Here is a 19,675-nt window from a genome sequence, read left to right as displayed (position 1 = left end):
AGTTACTGATATGCAGTACGGCAGTTAGTGACGAGCAGAGAGGGAGAGAAGGGAGAGAGAGGAGAGAGGGGGGAGAAAGAGAGACAGAGAGAGAGGGGGGGGAGAGGGAGTGGAGTGTTTGTGTGTGTGTGTGTGTGAGTGTTATTGTGTCGCTAAAATTTGCAAATTATGAGCTGCAGGTTGCTCTAAGGTTACATTATTTTTTTTCTCCATGTCTCTCTCAATTCAATTCAGTAAGCTTTATTGGCATGACTGTAGATTAACAATATTGCCAAAGACATTAAAATTTACAAATAAAGTACAATAATAAAAGTAAGTCAGAAAACTATAAAAAAAAGATTAAATATATGATATATAATACAAAATACACCAATCTACAATACAATACACCAATATATAATATAGAAAAAAAAATGAACAAAGAAAAATGTAGATTGTGAGTTACAAGGACTGTAAATATAGACAGGTGTGTCAGGTGTTGTGATGGTTGTCCCTCAGGCTGTGGCATAACCTGACATATGTTGCTGCTGCTAAGCTGCTGACTCTGTTCTCTCCAAGGATGTGTTGCATTTTAGTTTGATCAGGCAGAGAATCAAAGTCAGTGACTTTATGTTTTATTTTTGAGAGGAAGTGGGCTCTGATGTGTTCATACTTGCTGCAGTGCAACAGGAAGTGTGTCTCTGTCTCCACTTGTCTGTGTGGACAGAGCTCACACAACCTGTCTCTCTGGGCAGCCAGGTCTGCCTGTGTCTGCCCGTCTCTATGGCCAAGCTGTGGTCACTGAGTCTGTACATGGTCAAAGTCTTCCTCAGTTTCTCATCAGTCACGGTGCTCAGATATTCTGCCACCGTGTACTGTCTATTTAGAGCCAAATAACACTGAAGTTTGCCTTGCTTTTGTGGTCGATGTCCAATAGTTAATGTAATGTTCTTTTGTTTCTCTATAATTTGGTGGGTCCAGATTGTGTGAGGGCTGTGCTGAGGTCTTGTGTTGTTAGAGGAGCTGAGCCTCAGGACTAGCTGGCTGAGGGGGCTCTTCTCCATGTTCTCCTCTTGGCATTGCAGAGCTTTGTAGTGGTAGGAGTTGGGGTCACTTGTTTTAAGGTGTTTATAAAATTTGATGGCTCTTTTTTGAATTCTAATTAAAAGGGGGAATTGGCCTAGCTCAGCTCGGCACCCGTTGTTGGGGGTGTTCCTGTGCACTCTGAGGATGCTCTTGCAAATCTCTGTATGCAGGATTTCGATGGGGTGTTTGTCCCATTTATCAAAATCTTGATTTGCAAGAGGACCCCACACCTCACTGCCATACAGAATAATTGGTTCAATTATTGATTTGAATATTTTGAGCCAGATTCTAATGGGTATATTAATGTTTGAAGATTTCTTTATAGCATAGAAAGCCCTTCTTCCCTTCTCTCTGAGATCATCAACAGCCAGGTTAAAGTTTCCGTGGGACGTGATGTGTAGTCCTAAGTATGTGTAGTCGTGTGTGCTCCACCTCATGAGAGCCCAGGAAAAACCTGGTTTGGTCTCCTGACCCTGGGTCGTTTCTGGAATATCATAATTTTGGTTTTGTCCAGATTAACTGTCAGGGCCCAGGTCTGACAGAAGGTTTGCAGATGATCCAGTTGCTGTTGTAGTGCTTCATGTGATGGAGCCAGCAATATGAGATCATCTGCAAACAGTAGGCATTTAACCTGTGTGTCAGACAGAGTGAGACCAGGGATGTCAGATAGTTCTAGTGATTTGGCCAATTCATCGATATAGATGTTGAAGAGGGTGGGACTGAGACTGCAGCCCTGTTTTACTCCTCTACTCTGGGGGAAGAAATCTGTTTCCATGTTGTTAATTTTAACAGCACATTTCATATGACTGTACATGGTTTTGATGATGTCATAGACCTTCCCCCCTACACCCTTCTCAATTAATTTTAAGAACAGTCCATCATGCCAAATTGAGTCGAATGCTTTTTTGAAGTCTACAAAACAAGAGAAGATTTTCCTCTTGTTTTGCTGGACGTCTTTATTAATGAGGGTGTGAAGGGTGTAGATATGGTCTGTTGTTCTATGTTTGGGTGTGAAACCTATCTGGCTCTTGCTCAGGACATCATGTTCTCTGAGGAAGTCTTGCAGTCGGCTGTTTAGGATGCTGCAGAACAACTTCCCCAGGTTGCTGCTGACACAGATGCCTCGGTAATTGTTTGGGTCGAATTTGTTTCCACTTTTAAAGATTGGTGTGATGATTCCTTCACTCCAGAGGTCAGAAATGTCCGACACCCAGAATAAGGTTAAATAATTTTAATATGGCAATGTTACATTTATGGTCATCAAATTTTAGCATTTCATTTAAAATGCCATCAGGACCGCTGGCTTTCTTTGGCTGCAGTGCCTGGATTTTAGCCAGCAGCTCTGCTTCAGTAATTTGGTAGTCTAGGGGGTTCTGGTTGTCTTTAATGACTGATTCTAAAATTTGTAATTTGTTGAGGAGATTGTTTTGGGCCGAATTCAGGGAACAGCAGTATACAGACTTTCAAAGTGATTTTTCCAGATGTCACCATTTTGAATAGCCAATTCTTCTTTTGTGGTTTGCTGAAAGAGTGCCATTTCTTCCAGAAGTCATTTGAGTCAATGGACTCTTCAATTATTTGTAACTGATGCCTCACATGCTGTTCTTTTTTAGTTCTGAGTGTTTTTCTGTATACTCTCAGTGTTTCCCAGTACTGGAGGCGGAGCTCAGGGTTGTCAGGTTGTCTGTGTTTTTGATTTGACACATTTCTGAGAGTTTTCTCAGTTGTCTGCATTCTGTGTCAAACCATTCGTCATTGGTCGGGTCTTTTGGTCTGTGGTGCTGGCGCTTTTCAGACTGGATAAGTCTGCCACATGGTCAAATATGTTGTAGATGTCCTGTACAGCCTGTCTGAGGCCGTCCTGATTGAGGGGATACGAGGTGGAAAGAAAACAGTCTAAATGGGATTGAAAGATTGGATTTTTGATTGCTGTCTGGTATTCGTCTTTGCTTTTGTTTGTCCATTTATAAGGTTGTTTTCTGTAGGTCAGATTGCAGGGTTCTACTGTGTGAGGGTCGCTTGCTGTCGCTTTAATGTAGAGTGTGATTTTACTATGGTCTGATAAGGGGTTAAGGGGCTGACTGTAAATGCTCTCAGGTAGAAGGGGTCTAGGTCGGTGATGCCATAGTCTACTGTGCTGTTGCCAAGAGGAGAGCTATGAGTGTAAAGACCGAATGAGTCCCCTCGGCCGACCGTTAACCATGTACAGACCCAATGTTCGGCAGAGCTGTAACAGTTGCTGCCCACTTTTATTGACAGTTTTGTCAAAGTTGTTTCTATGGGTTGTGAAGGGAGGATGCTGACTTGACCAGGTATATGTTTGTCTCCTGTGTGCTGATAAAGTCTGGTTCTGTACCAGTCCTGGCATTCAGGTCTCCACAGATCAGTACACTTCCTGGGCCTGAAGTAACTAATCTCATCTTCGAGAATGGAGAAACTGTCTTCATTAAAATAAGGGATTGTGATGGGGATATATGCTGCACACAGGAATACATCTTTATCTGTGGTGATAAGGTCTTTTTTGATTTTGAGCCAAATTGAAAATTCTCCTTTTTTGATTAATTCAATGTATTGTACAAGGTTTGCCTTATACCAGATCAGCATTCCCCCTGAATCCCTTCCTTGTGTTATTCCCTTTAGCTTGGTGGACGGGGACATTATCTCCATGTAGCCTGAGGGACAACCAGTGGAGACATCTCCTCTACACCAAGTCTCTTGCAATATAAACACATCTGCATTTTCTAACTCTCTAATAAAGTCTGAGGTCCTGCTCTTAAGGCCAAGAGCAGAAGATCTCAGACCCTGAACATTCAAACAAGAGATGACAAAAGATTTAGATTTCATTTAAAACTCAAAAGGCTGCATTTGGTGATCAAAATGAGATAAACTAAGTCAAAGAAAATAATTTAAGAGTATCTACATGACATATTATAAAAGGTAACAAATCAATAACTGGTATATTAAATAATCAATATTTATGTACAGTGTAAATGTCCTTTTTTTTTTTTTTAAACTGTATGAGCACAAGAAATACTCTAATAATAATTCATACAGTGTCTATTGTGGTACCTGTCCAATCAGATGAGAGCAAAGCAGGCTGAGCATCTGCTGAATGTCCCTCAGTTCATTGGTTGGTAAGGTTGGTTCTGCTGCTCTCCGGACCACCTGGGCATAACTCAGTGGGCTAGGGTGTGGCTCTTGTCGCTGTGGTTGGGGTGGGGCCCCTAGGGACAGGAGTGACTGTGGTCTGGCTTGAGGGGGATCATGGTTGCCTTTGTGGGGTCTGATTTGGACATGATGTGGGTGGGGCTGAGGGTGGTCTTGTCTCCATTGTGTTGGTCTGGATGTTGGTTGAGGATGTCTTCGTGTTCTGTGGGGGTTGTGGGCTGATGTGCTCCTTCTGCGGGCCGTGGATTGGTCTCTGTTGAGAGCGACGCTTTTCAGTGTTTGGGCGAAGATGGGGACTGTGCTTTTAAACAGATGGACGTGGTCGTAGAGACAGCTGATGTCCAGGGTGGGGTGGTGGGCTAGGTGGACATTGGGTCTCCGTGCACAGTCTCTGGACAGGCTGCTGTTGATCCTGTGGATGGTGTCAGGGTGGAAGTCTTTCCTTGGGAGCAGAGTGGATATGACCACTCTGCTGTTGGGGAAGGTGGTGGAGGCTTTCTCTGTCACTCTCTTGAGTGACTCTGACACCCTCTCCTGCTGGCTCCAGATCATTGGTGCCAGTGTGGATGATGATGTGACTCGGAGATCCAAGCCGCTCCTCTGACAGCAGGTCTATGGCTTGGTGGGTGTTTGGACACCAGATTTTAGCCACTTTGTGGGTGGGGAAAAGTTTCTTTTCATTAAGGAATTTTCCATTGGAGTCGATGAGGAGGACAATGTCTGTCTTCTCTCTCTGTTGTGCTGGTCTGGTGGAATGAGGGGAGGTGCTGGTCTGTGGGCTGGATGTGGAGCTGGGGGTGGAGGTAGGTTCTTGGATTGGTGGGTCCTGGCTGCTCACAGGGTCCTGGTTGTGGTCTAGTTCTTCATCCAGGTCCTGTGTAGCTCCACCTCTCTCCTGAGGCTGTTCTGACAGAGTGGTGAGTGCTCTGCTGTGCTCCTCTCTCTCTCCTCTGAGCTCCTCCACCTCCTTTGAGAGAGAGGTAAGTTCTCTCCTGTGCTCCTCTCTCTCTCCTCTGAGCTCCTTCACCTCCTCTGTCAGAGCTGTCAGTGCTGCTAGACGCTGCTCTCTGTCCTGATGCAGCTCTCTGATCTCAGTCCTGAGCAGGCTCAGCTCTCTCCTGCAGCTGTCCCTGTCCTGCCTCAGCATGCCCAGCTCTGTGCTGATGGTACAGGGATCAGGCTGAGCTGTGGTGGGCTGGCATGGCTGTTGGCTGATCAGCTCTCTCAGTTGTACAAGTTCTCTCTCCAGCTCTGTGAATTTCACCTTCAGTTCGGTGATGGTGTGGTTCAGCTGGGGTCCTGGACCTGCTCTGGGCTGGTGGGCTCCTTCTCTTCAGGGGGCTGCTCAGTAGTTAGGCAGCTGGGAGCTGGGACCTGGGAACTGTCAGTGGAGCTAGATCTCTCCTGCTGGGCTCTTTCCTTTATAAGGAGGAAGTCCATCTCAAACAGTTTGAGGTTCCCCTGCACTATGATAGTCCCATTCTTGTATAAGTTTACTGTCATCATGAAAGTATCTGAATCCTCTGCTTCTTTTATTTTTATTTTCCAGCGTTACAGATCCCCTCTTTTTGACAGAGGGGTAGTGGGCACTGATGGCAGAGTGCCATGCTAGCGGCTGGTCTGTGAAGAGGATCAGGTTGCTGACCTCCCGGTCTTGTAAAGATCAGAAAACAGGGTTTCTGGTCTTTCTTTTAGCAGTTTTTGTTTAAATGCCTTCCTGGCAGTCTCATTGGTTACATCAGGAGGATAGAGGAGAGGAACAGCCTCTGTGCAGCCTTTGGTGGACTCCATCAGGCTCTGCTGCTGTTGAACTGCTGCTATTTAAATTCCTTGGCAACAGTTGCTAAGGGTCTTGTTTACAGCTAGCTGTGTTATGCTAGCTTAAGTTTATTTAGTGTTCAGCAATTTTTTGTTTCCTCTTTTAAATGTTATATTTTCTTTCTGATGGTTTCACTCACTTGCGTCTTCAGCTGTTTTCCTCCTCTTTGCTTGACCTTTTTTTTGTTGCTGGTTGGACAGTTAGGCTAACTGTCAGTTTGGCAGTTGGTTCCGTTGTTTTCCAGTCTAACACTGTTTTCTGAGGTTTTTGCTGTTTTTTTAATCCTTCTTGGTAGATTTTTTTTTTTTTTAAAAACAACGGTTTTCTCTTCTGTTTTCTTCCAGCTCTTAGAAGAATAGTAGTTTATCTCACTTTAAAACATCCAAAAAAGCAAAAATATTCAGGAGCTCATGTTCATGCTCATCTTCATGCTCATGGAATCTCTCTCTCTCTCTTTCTCTCTCTGTCTCTCTCTCTCTGTCTATCTCTCTCTCCCTGTCTTTCTCTCTCATACATACACCCACAATGAATATTTGGTATGTATACTACTGACATGCAGTATGGCAGAGTTAGTGACATGCAGAGAGGGAGAGAAGGGAGAGAGAGGGGAGAGGGGGGGAGAAAGAGAGACAGAGAGAGAGAGAGAGAGGGGGGACAGGGAGTGGAGTGTGTGTGTGTGTGTGTGTGTGTGTGTGTGAGTGTAATTGTGTCGCTAAAATTTGCAAATTATGAACTGCAGGTTGCTTTAAGGTTACATTGTTTTTTTTCTCCATGTCTCTCTCTGTCTCTCTCTCTACATATAAATATATATATATATATATATAATATAATATATCTCCCTGTCTTTCTCTCTCATACATACACCCACAATGAATATTTGGTATGTATACTCTGACTTGGAGTTAAAAATCAAAAAAAAAATAATAATATTTTTATGGTTGTGTTTCAACAAAGACAAAAAAAAGTCCTGAAGGGGAACAATGTCTATTTTAATTGAAAAATAGAAACTGCCCCCAAAAATGATAATGCATCAAAATTGGTGTTGTTATTTATCATTCACATATCACAGACTGTGATAAATAAAATAAAAAAATCCATCCAACATTTATTATATAGTTAATCTTAATTCATGTTTTTTCATTAAAGTAACAGTGACTTCATGTAAATAAAATGGCAAATATATTGTGAAAATCCTCAAAAGGAATGAATATTAGATATGCATAATCTGAGAACAAGTTGCTTAAAAGATTTAAGCAAAAAATGTAGAGAAATATGTTAATATTTAATATTTTTCTGTTGTTCACACCGTTCAAGGACAGGTGTGATTTTTTATAAGGGGGCCCGCAGGGTTAAAAATGCAAGGTTCTTATGAAGGTGGTGTGAGCTTATAATTAGAAACTTGTAGACACAAGCCATGTGACCTAATGAAACTTTGACATGTGTGATGATCAAACAACACATCCATATTCATTTGAAATCATGTGACCTAGTGAAAGCTTGAGTGATGTGTACTGGCTGCTTTGAGGATCTAAGTGCAGCAAACAGACACAAATATAAACTAAGACCTACAAATGTTGAATTAAAATCTGATTGTATACATATGTGACACTAATAATATGTGTATAATAACACTAGAAGTATGACACACACAGACAGACAGACATAGACGGCCCAGTTCTCAACATGCAGAGAGGGAGAGACGAGAGAAAGTGGACAGAGGGAGGAGAGAGAGAGAGAAGGAGAGATAGAGAGAGAGAGGGGGGATAAGGAGTGGAGTGTGTGTGTGTGAGTGTGTGTGTTTGTCTGTGTGTGTCTGTGTGTGCCATACTTCTACTGTTATTATACACATATGATTATTGTCACATATGTATACTATCAGATATTAATACATACTTCCCACATGTTGTACCACAATAGCCAGAATCATAAGTCAAACTCAGTTTTAAAAACTGTAAAGGGTTCTTATGAAGGTGGTGTGAGCGTATATTTTGCAAGTTGAAGACATAAGCCATGTGACCTAATGAAACTTTGACAGTTTGTGATAGAAGTTAACCTGCAAGACAGTGGAGCACAAAGGCTCTGGAGAAGAGGCCAAGTTACTGACATGCAGTAAGAGGACACGAGAGAGAGAGAGAGAGAGAGAGAGAGAGAGAGAGATGGGGGGACAGGGAGGGAGAGAGAAAGAGTTTGCTGACATATTGACATATCTCACATGTTCACATGTATACATATGTGACACTAATCATATGTGTATTATAACAGTAGAAGTATGACACACACAGACACCGACGGCCAAGTTAACGACATGCAGAGAGGGAGAGAAGGGAGAAAGAGGACAGAGGGGGGAGAAAGAGAGACAGAGAGAGAGAGAGGGGGGACAGGGAGTGGAATTTGTGTGTGTGTGTGTAATTGTGTCGCTAAAAATTACAAATTATGAGCTGCAGGTTGCTTTAAGGTTACATTATTATTTTTCTCCATCTCTCTCTCTCTTTCTCTCTCTCTCTCTCTCTCTCCTCTCTTTCTCTCTTTATCTCTCTCTCATACATACACCCACAATGAATATTTGGTATGTATACTCTGACTAGGAGTTAAAAATCAAAAAAAAAAATTAATATTTTTATGGTTGTTTTTCAACAAAGATAAAAAAAAATGTCCTGGAGGGGAACAGTGTGTATTTTTATTGAAAAAATAGAAACTGCCCCCAAAAATGATAATGCATCAAAATTGGTGTTGTTATTTATCATTCACATATCACAGACTGTGATAAATAAAATAAACAAATCCATCCAGCATTTATTATATAGTTAATCTTAATTCATGTTTTTTTTTTCCATTAAAGTAACAGTGACTTCATGTAAATAAAATGGCAAATATATTGTGAAAATATTGTGGAATGAATATTTGATATGCATAATCTGAGAACAAATTGCTTAAAAGATTTAAGCAAAAAAATGTAGAGAAATATGTTAATATTTAATATTTTTCTGTTGTTCACACCGTTCCGAAGGGGACAGGTGTGATTTTTTATAAGGGGGCCCGCAGGGTTAAAAATGCAAGGTTCTTATGAAGGTGGTGTGAGCTTGTAGACACAAGCCATGTGACCTAATGACACTTTAACATGTGTGATGATCAAACAACACATCCATATTCATTTGAAATCATGTGACCTAGTGAAAGCTTGAGTGATGTGTACTGGCTGCTTTGAGGATCTAAGTGCAGCAAACAGACACAAATATAAACTAAGACCTACAAATGTTGAATTAAAATCTGATTGTATACATATGTGACACTAATAATATGTGTATAATAACACTAGCAGTATGACACACACACACAGACAGACATAGACGGCCGAGTTCTCAACATGCAGAGAGGGAGAGACGAGAGAAAGAGGACAGAGGGGAGAGAGAGAGAGAGAGAGAGAGAGAGAGAGAGAGAGAGAGGGGGGGATAGGGAGTGGAGTGTGTGTGTGTGTGTGTGTGTGTGTGTGTGTGTGTGTGTGTCTGTGTGTCTGTATGTGTCCGTGTCTGTCTGTGTGTGCCATACTTCTGTTATTACACACATATGATTATTGTCACATATGTATACTATCAGATATTAATATATACTTCCCACATGTTGTACCACAATAGCCAGAATCATAAGTCAAACTCAATTTTAAAAACTGTAAAGGGTTCTTATGAAGGTGGTGTGAGCGTATATTTTGAAAGTTATAGACATAAGCCATGTGACCTCATGAAACTTTGACATGTGTGATGATCAAATCAAACCTCTGTCGTTTTTATATTTATTTGTCTTAATAACACTGTGCACAGGGATCAGACTGTCAGTCTGTCAAAGTAGCTCCAAAATGTTTATTGCACATAATGTAGCTTACAACAACATTAATAAAAGTAATAGTATGATAATTATAATTCTGGCAACTATAGTACAATATGTTGAATTAATATCTGATTGTATACATATGTGACACTAATCATATGTGTATAATAACAGCAGAAGTATGAGAAACACAGACAGACAGACATAGACGGCCGAGTTCTCAACATGCAGAGAGGGAGAGAAGGGAGAAAGAGTACAGAGAGAGAGAGAGAGAGAGAGAGAGAGAGAGAGGGGGGATAGGGACTGGTGTGTGTGTGTGTGTCTGTGTGTCTGTGTGTGTCCGTTTCTGTCTGTGTGTGCCATACTTCTCCTGTTATTACACACATATGATTATTGTCACATATGTATACTATCAGATATTAATATATACTTCCCACATGTTGTACCACAATAGCCAGAATCATAAGTCAAACTCAATTTTAAAAACTGTAAAGGGTTCTTATGAAGGTGGTGTGAGTGTATATTTTGCAATTTGTAGACATAAGCCATGTGACCTAATGAAACTTTGACAGTTTGTGATAGAAGTTAACCTGCAAGACAGTGGAGCACAAAGGCTCTGAAGAAGAGGTCGAGTTACTGACATGCAGTAACAGGACACGAGAGAGAGAGAGAGAGAGTGAGAGAGAGAGATGGGGGGACAGGGAGGGAGAGAGAGAGAGTTTGCTGACATTTTGACATATCTCACATGTTCACATACTTCCTGTTTGTGGCAGACAAAGTTACAGATTGCACGAAATATACATAATGTTGTATGCATCAAAAACACAGCATTTAATTTTTCTGTCAATTACATCAAAAGAAAGGTGTTTGATGAGACTACTGTGTTGTTGAATGTAACATTTCCTCAAAGATGTATATTCTTTCCTGATGTTTGTAACACTGTTACTGACTTGTACTTGAAATGAGGTGATTTACTGCAACCCTCCAGGTCGGTCTCTTGGGTTCAGAGACATAAAATTGATAAAATACATGGAAATACTTTTAAGGTCATTTTTAAAGTAATTTAAAACCTCATGTGTGTGTGACCACACACATACACACTTCACTCTGACACACAGACTGTCAGAGTGAAGCCTTTGTTATGCTAATTAAGGACTGCATGCAGCTGACACACAGAGCAGAATGGCTTGAAACTTTCTCAAACAAATCCTTCCAGATACCAAACCGTGGGTCCCATCTTCAATCTGAAAACATCACCAGATAGATAAATTTGTTCTGAACGCAAACATATAAAGCTTGTATGTCTATGGACTGAAAAATATCACCTTAATCACAAGTATACAGTGTGTTGGCCCTCATCTTTTCTTCCAGAGATCATCATGAGGAGTTGTGTCCTGCACCTTCTAACACTTCTAAAATCCAAACCGTTCAAGTTATGACAAAGTCCTTCACAAGTAATGTTCAGCAGGGGTAGAGCTGTAATTTGTGCAAGTTTGAAGCAGTTATGATAAACGGTGTAGGAGGAGATGTTTTTTAAAGGAATTTCTTTTTTTTCGGAAAAATCTTACTTTGAAAGGAAATAGCTCACTTCCTGTTGGATTTAGGTCAAAGGTGTGAGTGCGTGATTTGTAGGTCTTGATGAGACGAACACGGCTGTTTTGGTTTGATCTTCCTACGACGTTCCTACTGGCTGCAGCGGCCATTTTAGTGGTCTAGACTGATAGGTGGCGCTAGAGAGCCCATTTTGGCACTTTTCAGATTAATTTTTTCATTTTATAAAATTTTTCGCCAGTCCTGACATGCGTGCCAATTTTGGTGAGTTTTGGAGCATGTTTAGGGGGTCAAATTCCAGTTGAAAGTCGCGTACGCTGAAAGAAATAATAATAATAATAATAATAATAATAATAAACACTACAAAAACAAGAGGGTCCTCGCCCTTTCAGGGACCGAGGTCCCTAATAATAATAAACCTTACAAGAACAATAGGGTCCTCGCCCTTCAGCCGAGGTCCCTAATAATAATAATAATAATAAACACTACAAGAACAAGAGGGTCCTCGCCCTTTCAGGCCGAGGTCCCTAATAATAAAAAACCTTACAAGAACAATAGGGTCCTCGCCCTTCAGCCGAGGTCCCTAATAATAATAATAATAATAAACGCTACAAGAACAAGAGGGTCCTCGCCCTTTCAGGGACCGAGGTCCCTAATAATAATAAACACTACAAGAACAAGAGGGTCCTCGCCCTTCAGCCGAGGTCCCTAATAATAAACCGGTACAATCTTAGAAGGGTTCTACCCCTTCGGGGTTAGAACCCTAATAATCTAGCCATTCAGGATGGAGATATCTGGGTGAGCACGACCTGGCAGTAGAAGTCGGCCGACGCAAACACAGCTGGCTGCTCAGAGAGGAGAGGTTGTGTTCACACTGTGACCAGGGAACAGTAGAGACTGAGCTGCACTTCTTAACTCAATGTGACAAATATCAATGCGTTAGAGAAGAATATTTTGCAAAAATAATAAAGATATTCCCAGAGTTCTTGCACTTGAATAACTTAGAGAAACTTCCGGTCCTACTGGGAGAGAGGGAAGACTGTTGTGTACTGGCGGCAAAATATGTAACAGCCTGCCATCAACTTCACATCACGATGATGATTGATAATTGTTTATATACTGATAATTAATCTGTTGTATAAATTCATTTCTTTATAACTTTTACCCTGCCATAGCCACTCATGCTCTCCATGTTTGTTTGTTTGTTTGTTTTTTAAATGCAATTATTATAAATGTATTGTTCTTGTTTATGCTCGTTATATTTGTGTTATATTGTGTTAATATGCTTTGGCAACATTGTTTTGAATGCAGTCATGCCAATAAAGCAGCTTGAACTTGAACTAGAAACTAGAGAGAGAGAGAGAGAGAGAGAGAGAGAGAGAGAGAGAGAGAGAAAAGAGCCAGATAGATGTAAACAGGGATAAGTAGAAAGACAAAGTTGTGAAATGAATAGAACAGAGAAGGATGGCTCTTAAAAGACCCTTGGGTTGGATTTTTAAAGAGGATCTACTCTGTAGGCTATGTTTTGATGAGGTGGCTGGGAGAAGATGCTGCAAAGTAAAAGAATCATAGATCATTAAAGAAAATTTAATGCAGAGTGGCAGACCGGGGTGGTGGTCCCCATCTTCAAAAAAGGGGACCGGAGGGTGTGCTCCAACTATCGGGGCATCACACTGCTCAGCCTCCCGGGTAAAGTTTACTCCAGGGTGCTGGAAAGGAGGCTCCTACCGATTGTCGAACCTCAGATTCAAGAGGAGCAATGAGTATTCCGTTCTGGTCGTGGAACAGTGGACCAGCTCTTTACCCTTGCAAGGCTGCTGGAGGGGGCGTGGGAGTTCAGTCTACATGTGTTTTGTGGACCTGGAGAAGGCTTATGGCCGCGTCCCTCGGGGGGTCTTGTGGGGGGTACTACAGGAGTATGGGGTTCCAGGCTCGCTGCTATGAGCCATTCGATCCCTGTATGACCAAAGTGAGAGCTGTGTCCACATACTTGGTGTGAAGTCGACCACGTTCTCGGTGGGTGTTGGCCTCCGCCAAGGTTGTCCCTTGTCACCAATCCTGTTTGTGATCTTCATGGACAGGATCTCGAGGTGCAGCCGGGGGGAGGAAGGGGTCCGGTTTGGGGACCTCAGAATTGCATCCCTGCTTTTCGCAGATGATGTGGTTCTGTGGGCTCCATCACACTGTGATATCCAGCATACACTGGAGCATTTTGCAGCCGAGTGTGAAACAGTTGGGATGAGAATCAGTACCTCCAAGTCTGAGGCCATGGTCCTCTGTCAGAAACCAGTGGTTTGCACTCTCCGGGTTGGGAGAGAGTTACTGCCTCAAGCAAGGGAGTTCAAGTATCTTGGGGACTTGTTCACGAGAGAGGGTAGAATGGAGCGTGAGATGGATCGGCGGGTCGGTGCAGCATCTGCAGTGATGCGGGCGCTGTGCCGGTCTGTCGTGGTGAAGAGTGAGCTGAGCCAGAAAGCAAAGCTTTCAATTTACTGTTCCATCTATGTCCCAACCCTCACCTATGGTCATGAACTTTGGGTGTTAATAAATAAAATTCAGTAAAACAGTTTGCTTATTTGTTTAAATGGTTTTGTATTTCCTTTTTAATGTACAGAGGGGGGTGGCTGGGCTCAGCCTTAGAGATAGGGTGAGGAGCTCGGACATCCTTTGCTTGGCTTGCTGCCCCCACGACCTGGCCCCGGATAAGCAGATGTAAATGGATGGATGGATGGATGAATGGATAAAGAAAATTTCATAACTAGGCTTTAATCAAGCTTAAAACTACAAACTGCATACAGTTGGCCTATGTGTGTGGAGGTGACATTTTTAATTGTTACAATTGTTACAATACAATTTAATTTTGATTTTAAGAATATTTGGCTTAATTCAATAAATAAAGCAAAACCAGACATTTTCAGCTTTACTTTGGGTATGCAAATATCTATGCTTTTCAGTTTGCCTACAAGGCAAAACGAGGTGTAGAGGATACTAAACACCTGGACTCTGCACACCCTCACATCAGGATCTTATTTACGGACTGCTTTTAACACTGTGCACATAGACATCTTGCTGTATGCCCTTTTAGACCTTCAAGTTCATCCCACACTGGTTTTATGGGTTAGGAACTTTTCATATGACAGACCACAACAGGTGCTTTTTAAAGGTTTTAAATGAAACAATAAACACAGGTGTACCCCAGGGTTGTGTTTTTTTTCTCCAGTTCTCTTTTCTGCTTACACCAACAACATCACTTGTAACAGTGAGGGAATGAATCTTTTTAAGGAAAGCCACCCTGATCACAGAAGACTCCTCTCACCCCCTCCACCACTGCTTTCAGTTGCTGGCATCAGGGAAACGTTATAAGGTTCCACTGGCCTGGAAAAACATTTACAAAAAATCCTTCATCCCCTCTGCAATAACCACTTTGGACAACCAGAAATAGACACGAGTTGCTTTTTTAACATCCCCTGTTTGTATGCTTTGGTATTGTGCTTTCAATGTTGCTTTAATGTTTCTGTATTTGTACTTATGAGCCTGTCAAAGATGAATTTCTGTCACTTTGTGACATACAATAAAGTTTATCTAGCTATGTATTTAAGCAGTAGGAATTTTCTGCCTCAAGCAACAAGAGGTCCCTTCTCCCTCCCACTGGCTGTAATGTTATTTTCTGTCATCAAGTTTGAGCAAAGCCCACATGTAGAGACTTTTTTTTAAAACTGCGATTTCTCAGTCAACCTAAAAGACTTTGGTTCTACACTGTCTTTTTCAAGCACTGGTTCTGTGTTCTAACCAGTGTTCTGATCATGGCTCTTTCAAACAGACACACTCACAGGTGCCCCTCATTAATCACCATGGCAACAGTGTGCATGTTTATAAACATCCTTTATCACGCTTCTAGGTGTTTATCAGCAGGTGATAAACACCTAGAAGCGTGATAAAGGATACTGTGATGAGCTGATCAGACCTCCTTCAGTTTCTGCTTGTTTCTGTAATACTAGTGCTACTAGTGCTCTGACACACCAACACACAGACATATACTATATATATTCATATTAATACTGGTGATATGATGACTATAACCATGACTTCTACTAGGCTACTATTGCTATTACCAATGCTGCTTCTACTACTTTTGCCACTACTACTACGCCTGTACATTTTGTGATTAACTACTACTTCTGCATACTTGAAGCTAGAAAAAACATTCAAATGTCAAAATGTTTAGTTCTTTAAGGACATTCATACTTCACTTTGTTTCTACTTTTTATGCTGTTTAAAGTATGAACTACTGCAACTGCTGCTCATACTTTACCAGTAGTAGTACTGCTTCTACTACTTCTGAAGTATATGTTTTGATTACTTACTACTTCTACATACCTTTAGCTATAGAAACCATTCAAATGTCACAACGTTCAACTCTGTAAGGATTTTCAGATATTTGTGGCAATTTGATATTTCTGCACTTTCAGCATTGCAGCATTTTCTTCAATTCAGCATCACATGCATTTTCCACAGGAAATGCATTTTCTAGTTGTAGTCTAAAGTCTCCTCACACTTCACCTTGTCTGTGTATCTCACTTTTTAGTTCCTCAGCAGAGCCTTGTATTCCCTAAGGCAAGGTTAATTTTTTGGAGTCATTTTCTCCTAGGATGATGCAAAACACTGCTGAAGTAGCCAGACTGGTCAACATATTACTTTGAAGAAAATAAGAGGAAGAAAATCAATAAAAAGTAATACAATTATACTGAGTGGACAGTATTTGTTTATCATCGTACATGTATGTTATTTATGTTACAATGTGACTGTTCAGATTTATTTCAGTGTGGTTGTATGAGGTACTTGCCCACAATTTGGAGAAGAAGCAGGAGTCCCTAAACAGAAGCTATGCAATTCTCTGCTGTGGATGGAGGCAGCAGAAAACAGTCAATAGTTTTAAGTGTACACTATGGTAAGAGTATTCACACAGCATTATCTTGCCATCAGACAGCCTTTTCCGATGAGGATTTGAATCTGCAAGTCACACATTTTAAAGCAATCAGACTCCTGCCTGTAATTTTACCTCACAGGACATTGTTCTGGTCTACTGCTAACACAACCCACTGCAACTAATGTTAGTTTGGATCTTAACTAATGTGCTAAAACACAAAAGTCACACAGTAACCCAGACTAACTGCTCGCAGTAGCAGTAGACCAGAAACTGCTGTGTTCTGTGAAAGGAGTCTGGTGGGTTTGACAGGACCCTACATGGACATTACACCTTCAGTTCCCCATCAGAAAGGACTGTCTGACAGCAAGACACAGTGGTGAAAATATTCTGATATTGCACACACTTAAACTAATTATTTTAGGTGTTTAAAACACTTTTTTCTGCTGTCCCAGAACTGCAATAATCATCAAAACTCTTTCATGCACAAAGGTGGAGCAGACTGCTCATTCCTGTCACAACATTCTGCAATGTATTACAAATTTCAAAAATATTGCTCACCCAGCTCCGTGCAAGAGGCACACCTGTCTGCCCTGCCCTGACGAAGACTCTTGCTCCCTCACTCTTGACAGCCCACTCACTCACTCTGCTAGCTTACCCTTAGCTGTGAGGCTGAGGCTAAAACACTAATGAACCCTCTCAACACAGCTGCTAAGAAAATGTTCTGTCTGCCACTTGCAGGCCACTGTCACCAGCACAAGTTTTTTAAGGCTTTCTTGCCTCATGACTGAGAGCTCTGCTGCCAGGTGTGTCCCTACAAACTTCACCATGTCACTACAACTGTCCGCACCACACCCCCAACCCGCTGATGTAATTGCCATTCTGATATACTTTGATGCTAAAATACACTCTTAGCACTCTTAACGGAAATATTGCTGCATTCGAGGAGGCTGTCAAATTATAAAAAAGCTGAAAATTCAAAAATTGCTATAAGCTTCTGATATTAATTGGCTAGCTGCAAGGCTAGCTAAAATTAACTACCATGTGCTCAGATATCGCCCACATTTTTCAATTCAAAAGGCAGAAACACCATCAGTTTCACTTTCTAATATGCATACCTTCCAACATCACAGACCGCATCAAAAAAATATACTTACACAGATAATTAGTTGGACGTCGCTCATGCTTATCCCCACATGGCATGTGGAGGGTGGACAATTTTGACAATTATTTATATTTATGGCCACTTCCTCACATTTTTAAGGCTTCCCAAAAATGAAGAGAGGAGGAGGCAGTGGGAGCTGGCCCTAAAGAGAGAGGGATTTATTGCATCTGAGAGGGCCATGCTCTGTAGTGAGCATTTTAGGCTATTTATTTATTCATTTATTATTTAGGCACTATTCAAATGACAAGATTTTCTTTATCCTGATTTTGTCTCCATTTTCTTCTACAGGAGGTCCCTGAGCCGGTTAAGTACTTTGTCACATGCTGTAGAAAGCTTTGTGAAGACAGGACACAGTGGGGAAGCTTATGACATCATTGCTGAAGATGTTCTGGGAAAAGTGTTCTTTGCTGGGGAGGTGAGGGTTTCTATCATTTACAATCAGGTTTAATGCAACAACTGGAAAGAGGTACAGTTTAATATCACTAGGTGTCAATATTTCACTAGTTCACAAGGAGTCTGGTGAGCCACTGTGAAAATCTCCACAACCACATCACATTTTTTTTCAATGTGGGGTTTCATATTAGAATAATTATTCCTCCTACCCTCTACAGTTACAGTTGAAACACTGTTTACTATGAAAGAGTCAAACTGTCCATGTCAGGAATAAAGCAAAATGCTGATAAATGGAACTGATATACTGAAAATGAAAGGCACATACATGTTATTATTTACCCCACATGTATAAGAATGGTTTATTCATAGTTTGGGTTCTCCTGAAGGTCTAAATCAGGGTTTTTCTATCAGGGGGTTAGAACCCTCAAGTGGGACATGAGGTAAAGCATAAAGAAACGTGTTACAAAAAACAAAAACAAGAAAACAATCACTCTATGGTTGAACTGTATACAAATGCACACTGTAATCAGGGTTTGCCAAACAAGAAAGGTTGGAAATCAGTGGTCTAATAAACTGCAAATGTCAGTAAAGTATCATCTATCAGCCTTCATAAATCCGTATTATTTCAGCTAACCAAAGTCTGCAGTCAACGGTAGGCACATGGTGAAGTTAAATAAACTGACATTTATACATGACAAGTGTTACCATATAAGACACCAAATTATGGCCCAATGCTATTTCTAATTTTTACCCTTACCCCTTATTTTTAAGTGTCCCTTTGAACAGAGTTATAAGGTGGAACAGCTGGAATCTTCCCCTATTAAATGGGACAACCCACAACCCTTCAAGTCCCTGATATGTCATCAGTAAGCATCATGACTTTTATGTAAAAACACATATAACTATGGCAATAATTATATTATCACTATGACACTTGCCATATATCTAATGGAGATAGAAAAGCATGGACGCTCACAAATCATTCACAAGTTTAACGTTATCAATCGATCAGACAAGCCATTAAATAAAAAAGAACACTGCTTTATTACCAGACAACTGGCGGTACTCTGTCAGCTTAAGTTAGTAACCTGTGCTCCTACCCTGCTAGTCTGCACCGATGCTAGAAGGGTGCTGACAAGAGCAGCAACTTCACTGCTGGCCTTCAATTACGATTAAATTTTGGATGTCATATGCGATCAAAGGGGGGCAGAATGCAACATGGAAATGCAAAATGTAGGAATGGAAATGCAATCAGCAATAGCAATGCTACATTAGCTAGCTAGGGTTGTTAGCTACCAATACATCAGCATATCACTGGTGATTTTCAAGTGAAGAGTTGTGAAGTTTTAAAATCTTTATTAACAAATAGCCTTTTCTTTTGCTGCTTGTGCAGCCATCTTGCAGATGATTTTCTTAAAACTCAGTTTTGAGTGTGCCTTTGAAAAACTTTGGTTTGGAGAGTCATGTAGCTCTAGCAACTTGCCCTACCCTTCTATCCCAACGAGAATCGAGACATGAACATGCAAAACTGATGGCTCAGGGCGGAGTAGTGGGGGCAAGGGGTGTATTGGTAATGAGCCTATATCATCACTCTACTCTCCTCTATATATGACAACATTCTTATCGGTCTCATGAATCTTAATCTCGTAGAGCAGGTTGGATGGGAGCACCTTCACCATGTTGTCCCAGATGTAAACAGCCACGTTCTCAGTTGTGCTACATGGACAAAGAGAAATAAAGAAGTAATCACTGCAATGTGCATACAATC

At 41.2% G+C, this 19,675-nt stretch overlaps 1 protein-coding gene across 2 annotated transcripts in view; it reads right to left on the bottom strand.

Moving 5' to 3' along the window:
• Positions 1-12,766: 12,766 nt before the first annotated feature.
• Positions 12,767-19,675, bottom strand: part of pts (6-pyruvoyltetrahydropterin synthase) — a 50,280-nt gene continuing 43,371 nt past the window's right edge. For both annotated transcript variants that reach the window (XM_049563941.1, XM_049563942.1), the window contains one exon: positions 12,767-19,623. In XM_049563941.1, coding sequence (XP_049419898.1) covers positions 19,500-19,623 — 124 coding nt within the window. In that variant the 3' untranslated portion in view covers positions 12,767-19,499. The remainder of the gene's footprint in view (positions 19,624-19,675) is intronic.

The sequence above is a fragment of the Epinephelus fuscoguttatus genome, linkage group LG20 (assembly GCF_011397635.1).
Source record: "Epinephelus fuscoguttatus linkage group LG20, E.fuscoguttatus.final_Chr_v1".
In the NCBI taxonomy this organism is placed as follows: Eukaryota; Metazoa; Chordata; class Actinopteri; order Perciformes; family Serranidae; genus Epinephelus; species Epinephelus fuscoguttatus.
Note: the sequence above shows the minus strand (reverse complement) of the source record. Positions and strands in the feature narration are given on the sequence as shown.